The 6,051-nt window shown below is 51.1% G+C and overlaps 1 protein-coding gene across 1 annotated transcript; it reads left to right on the top strand.

Moving 5' to 3' along the window:
* Positions 1-2,945: 2,945 nt before the first annotated feature.
* Csf2 (colony stimulating factor 2) lies at positions 2,946-4,925 on the top strand. The gene is made up of 4 exons (NM_053852.1): positions 2,946-3,095; positions 3,191-3,241; positions 3,953-4,078; positions 4,812-4,925. The coding sequence occupies exons 1-4, from the start codon at positions 2,946-2,948 to the stop codon at positions 4,917-4,919; spliced, it is 435 nt and encodes a 144-aa protein (NP_446304.1). The 3' UTR covers positions 4,920-4,925.
* Positions 4,926-6,051: the final 1,126 nt, after the last annotated feature.

The following is a 6,051-nucleotide window of genomic DNA, read 5'->3' as shown; positions in this document are numbered from 1 at the left end:
GAGTGAAGACAGGAGGCTAGAGTTGTGGCTCCATGTGTCAAGTGTAGCAGGAAGGGGGTAAGACCACCTTCTTAGGGAAGTACAAACCATCCAGGGTGTTGAACTGTATGTACTGTGGCCCTCAAAGTAGGCCAAGACCCCACAAGCTTTGTCTCTGGGTAGAGGCCATCTCTCGACTTCACTACATCTGTTCAGAAAGATGCTCTCAGAGGCTGGGCCAGGACAAGGCAGAATAGTCCTTGAACATTCCAAAAATTCTGGGTCTTCTGCCAGGTTAGGACTTCCCCAGGATTGGGAAGGTATCAGTATGCTGTCTCCCCCTAGGAAAGTCTTTCTATAAACTTTCCTAAGAAAGACATAGCATCCATCAAGTGGATGATGCAACAGAACCTTTGGAGGGGTACTTTCCTGGGATATTCCAGAATTCATGGTTCCTAAGTAGGGAGATAAGAGCCCAAGCCTGAGGTACAGTGATATCTAGATAGGGGGCAGAATCGGCAAGGAGAATTCTCCTACAGCCCCAGGATGTCCTTGGGACAGTCACAGGCCTTCCCACCAGTAGAGCTGCCCTGAGGGACAAGTGTGTTAGGTCTACCATTTTCTGGACTAGGCAGGTGGCCAGAATTTCTTGTGTGGCCCGTCCCTCCAGGGCAGTAGAAAGCATTCATGTACAGGACCAGGCATGAGTTCAGGTCCTGGATCTGACACTATCCTTCCTGTGTAGGCCGAGCTGTGAGTGGTCTCTTAGAACTCAGACTCCATTGAGGACAAAGACCTTCCTAAAGAATGTCGGTCCAAAGGATGGGTCGGACCGTCTAAGATGCTCGTGTGTCTGTCCCATGGGATGTGAGGGACTTTGGGGCCCATTTCCTTCCCCTGGTGATGACTTCCTCTTATGATAAGATCCTGGGGCAGCCACACACTTCTGGTTCCCCCAGGACCCATGTCAAAGGGCACTCCCAGGAAACTCCTTCCAGAGAGTTCTCTCCTGGCCTTGTGGACCAGGAGGCCAAAGAGGGGCCACTCCACCCATCTGGCCCCCACCGAGGCCCTTGAGTCAGCAGGGCTGTCTGACGCTATTGCTGCTTCTTTCCATGCGTGCAATCTAGGAATGCCTGCCTGTGTCACCGCCTCCACCCTGATGTCACCCTTTCTAGGAGAAAGATGCACATCTGCCCACAAACTGCACCCGCAAGCCCTTAGAATCCCGCCCATAGGCGACAACTTAGGCACCTGTAGACCATATCCTTGATGTCAGCTTTGTTTCTGTGGTCTCTTGGCCACCACCCTGCCACATGCTTGGGTTAAGACCAATGTCTTTAGTTCTTCGACATGGCCATTCTGGTCTCCAGTCTCTCTTCCTAAATGATTCTTGTGACCTTGTCCTGAGTTCCACCTGTCATCTGACCCTCAAAAGCCCTTGTTTTTGTCTGATTTCATCAATCCACTGAATCAGCTTCTTGGACCCTAGAGCATGTTGCTTGGCTTAGGAGCTCCTCTCATATCAAGGGGACACAGCCAGAAGCCCAAGGGTTCTCACAAAGCAGATAAAAGTAAGTGTGGCTCACGTTAGATGCACCCTTAGGTAAAACCCCCTCCACCCTGGCATGTTCCTGTGAGTACACATATATCCAACATCACCAGCATACACACGTGACTAAAGAGATACACATATGTATCCCCATGGCCTCAAACTTCCTGTACAGGAAGGCTTGGGCCGGATCCCTTGTGCAAACACAAACTCGTGCCGTCTTCTCCAAAAGCCCTTGTGAAAATCAAACACTTGTTAGCTCCTTGAGAGCACACAGCTTTTCCAAAAGCAGTTCCTGATTCCAGAGCGCTTCTGGAGCGGGAGGTGGGCTGGAGCAAGAGGCTGTGCAGTAAACTAAGCCTGGGAGAACTTGCTAGAGAAGTTGGGGGGCCCTGTGCTTGGTACCAGCCAGCTACTGTGTTACAGCTAGCCTCAGAGACCCCAGGTGCCCACTAGTGGTACAGATAGCAGTAATATGTCCTCTTTGGATGGTAGGCTGCTCTGGAGAGGGTAAAGAGGCTCGCATAGCTCAAAGGAAGAGTCACTTGGCAAGGGGGGTCCTGCAGAATCAGCAGTTAAACTGGGGTGGCCTTACCTGCCCCAGTCAGAAGCTCTAGCCATGCTATGAGCTTTTAAGATCGAACATGCCTTTGTAAATGGGATTTGTAACTGGGATTGTAGCAGTCAGTTGGGATGGTACCATAAGAGAACATGGTGTAGTCTGCCTGGCTTCCATACCCATTGCTGCCATTCCTACTTCTCCCGAGGTGGCAGGGGGTGGGGCTTGGCTGGGCTGTTTGCCCATGGCTCTGTTTCCTCAGTGGGAGTCTGTGGAGGCCATTATAGAATTGTGCCATTGGGCTGGACCTTGTCTAATTAGATAATGAGACGGACATGTGGGGAGTACACATCTCTGAAGAAGGCTGGAAAGAGAACGGGCTAGGGCTGGGGCTGGAATGAGCCATTGGAGTGGGTACAGCTTGCCCAAAGGCCTCCAGGAACAGCAGGTGCTGTGGAAGCAAGAGCCCCACTCAGTATCTCCCAAACCCCGCCCCAGCCACTCCAGGCCAGGAAGTCCAAATATGCCTGGAGGCCCCTCAAAAAGGAGAGGCTAGCCGGAGGCTTGGTTAGACTGCCCAGGCAGGGTGGGAGAGGCCCTTAAAGAAACCCACAGGTGGGCTGCCAGTTCTTGGAAGGACTTATTAATGAAAACCCCCCAAGCCTGACAACCTGGGGGAAGGCTCACCGGCCCCATGTATAGCTGATAAGGGCCAGGAGATTCCACAACTCAGGTAGTTCCCCCGCCCCCCTGGAGTTCTGTGGTCACCATTAATCATTTCCTCTAACTGTGTATATAAGAGCTCTTTTGCAGTGAGCCCAGTACTCAGAGAGAAAGGCTAAGGTCCTGAGGAGGATGTGGCTGCAGAATTTACTTTTCCTGGGCATTGTGGTCTACAGTTTCTCAGCACCCACCCGCTCGCCCAACCCTGTCACCCGGCCCTGGAAGCATGTAGATGCCATCAAAGAAGCTCTGAGCCTCCTAAATGACATGCGTGCTCTGGAGGTGAGTGAGGGAGAGTTGGGCTGTTCTCAGGCCACCAGTTGGCTCTTGTCTTTTCCTGCCTGTCAGCTTGGTAACACAGCACTTCCCTTTTACAGAACGAAAAGAACGAAGACGTAGACATCATCTCTAATGAGTTCTCCATCCAGGTAAGCTGCTTCTCTTCTGTGTAGCTTCACAGGCTGCTTTAAATAGCCCTTTGCATGGCTTTCTACACTCTTCCCTGTCAGTGGCTGCTATGGGGAGGGTGCAGAGTCTGGGTAGTCAAGATCTCCATACCCAATCCTCTGCAGCAGTCAGGTGCACTCTTTTATCGTCCACAGCCATGCCCCTGTGGCAGTCATGTGCACTCTTTTATCAAGTGAGCAATAAGTTTGGGCAGAGCTAGCTTTCAAAGGTCGGAGATCTTCAGGGTTTATGGGAACGTGAGAGTTACTTTATGAGTTGACCTTGTTGCCTTGGGGTTCCCACTGCGCCCTATGACCATGGAAAGAGGGTGTTGACCATAGAGGGGCACAGAGGGCCTTCTGAAACAATGCTTGCCCACACAGAGGTTTGGGGGATATCCTCCGCTCTGGCCACCCCCTTCTCCTACAGCAAGCACCTTTCTCTTACAGAATTGGGGGGTCGGGGTTGGGGAGTCTTGGAACTGGGAACCTCTTGAGGTACCAGGCTATAAACGTGGCTGTGCTGGCTGAGGGTGGCCTGGGCCAGGCTGGGAGAAGGGCAGCGGTCAGGACAGTGTTATGACTAGCCCCAGCCTGTGCCACTTGGTGGGAATAGAAGGGAGTGGGGAGAATATAGCTTGTATTCGGTGGGCGCTCGGCCTTTGCTTACCAACAAATGGATGCTTTTCACAGAGGCCGACATGTGTGCAGACCCGCCTGAAGCTATACAAGCAGGGTCTACGGGGCAACCTCACCAAACTCAATGGCGCCTTGACCATGATAGCCAGCCACTACCAGACGAACTGCCCTCCAACCCCGGTGAGTACACAACGTCAGGGCCCAAGGTCTCAGTCTGGGAGGGCGGGGCCAGTAAGGAGAGATTTCTGACTGTAGCTGTTCAGGGTCCCAGTAAGTGGCTTCCATGTTGTTAGATGTATCACAGGAGCCCCTCAAGAACAGGCCATAGCTCCTACTCATCCCCAGATGCTAAGCTGAGGAACAGCAGAGAGCCCACTGCTCTCCCCAGGAGGAGCTACCTGCCCATGCCATACATGCCATTATCAGTCATGAGGTCAGAGGTGAGGCAAACCCAAGGAAGCTCAGGGCCTGCCCAAGCCCTGAAGAGCCAAGAGCCAGCACCCAGGTGCCACTTCCTGGCAGGACTTTCCTGTGGAGGTGCCTGTATTCCACGGACACAGGGAGGAGGCTCCAAGAATGGGCAGACACCCCAAACATTCCTATTTTCTTTCCTCATCGAAGACAGTGAACCCTGTGACCTTAGAGCTGAGGAGATGCCTTAGGCTGGCCGCTTGCCTCTCAGCAGAGTCTGTCCAACCAATCTGAAGACCTGAGACAGTCCTCCTGTTAGGGAACAGTCTCTGGATACCATTGCCTTAGGCAGCACATGGGCAGCTATAGCGTCATCTGATCCTTTCGAATGGGCTTCTGGCCTCTGAGTTCATAGCAGCAACAGAGAAATACACAGGCTACTTCCCCAAGTCACCCACTCACCTGGACTCAAGTGCTGTTTTTTTTTCCCCATCCCCTTCAGGAAACTGACTGTGAAATAGAAGTCACCACCTTTGAGGATTTCATAAAGAACCTTAAAGGCTTTCTGTTTGATATCCCTTTTGACTGCTGGAAGCCGGTCCAGAAATGAGGAGGCCCAGGCCAGCTCTGGATCCACTTTCTCAGATTGCACTTTTGTGCCTGCGTAATGAGCCAGGAATTCAGGATTTCTGCCTTAAAGGGACCAAGATGGGAACACAGCCACAGTGGGGGGCAGTATAGCCCTCTGAAACCACGGACTCCGACAGGACAGCGGAAGACAAAGGAGAGATATTTTCTACTGATAGGGAAAAGTAATATTTATTTATATATTTATATTTTTAAAACAACTATTTATTTATTTATTTATTTAATTTTGTAACTATTTATTGAGGATGTCTTACAAGAATAATAAACTATTAAAACTTTTGTTTGTACAGCTATCTGGTTTATTTTTAAGAGGGGCATAGATGGAGTTGGGGGGGGGTCTATTGGGTTGGGGTATTGATCAATGCTGTCATGACCAAAGGGAGGTGAGATCAAGGCCTGGGTCCAGCATTGGCCTGGGTGTGGGGTCTCACATGCCTTGGCGGACCTTCTGGGGTGAGCAAGAGCTTCTGCTCCAGCAGAGAAAGGACTCTAGTTTCACCAGGAAGTTAAAGTAGCCAGCCCAGAGAAGGGGTGTCGCCCTTTCTAGGAACTACAGGACTTCTGGGGTTGGTGGTCAGTGTCTAAACAAGTCAGTCCTGGCACTCAGCAAAAGTACTGTTCCCTTTTGAGACCGTAGACCTCGTATCACTATTCTGCTCTCACACCTGGGGCCTCAACGACTCTTAAAGTAAACCAGCAAATAGGCTGACTTTCAGAGAAAAGAAACTAAACCACAGGGGTCAGAACTCAGCCTATTTACCCAGCTTTCCCCCAAATGGGTGATCTTAATCTTAGCTGTCAGAATGTCAGCATGGTGCACGTTGGGGCATAGCTCTAAGGTGGCACTTTTCTTAACTGGTTTTTATTTTTCCATTAAACTTTGACTCTCGTGGGTATTTTCCACTGAAATCCGTGGCCTTGGGGCTGAGAGAAATGTAGTTATTCTCTGTCTTGTTGGCAAGCAGGCAGAAGGTCTCCCCCATGTATCACCCGGAGTGTCTCTTGAGGATTATCAGGAAATGTTTAAGGTACTCACAGATGCTAGGACGCAGCGATTGCCCACGGCCCCCTGTGTGCCCGCCTGTCCACATGAT

Source organism: Rattus norvegicus, chromosome 10 (assembly GCF_021556685.1).
Source record: "Rattus norvegicus strain SHRSP/BbbUtx chromosome 10, alternate assembly SHRSP_T2T, whole genome shotgun sequence".
In the NCBI taxonomy this organism is placed as follows: domain Eukaryota; kingdom Metazoa; phylum Chordata; class Mammalia; order Rodentia; family Muridae; genus Rattus; species Rattus norvegicus.
The sequence above is the reverse complement of the archived record's forward strand: the minus strand, read 5'-3'. Positions and strand labels throughout refer to the sequence as shown.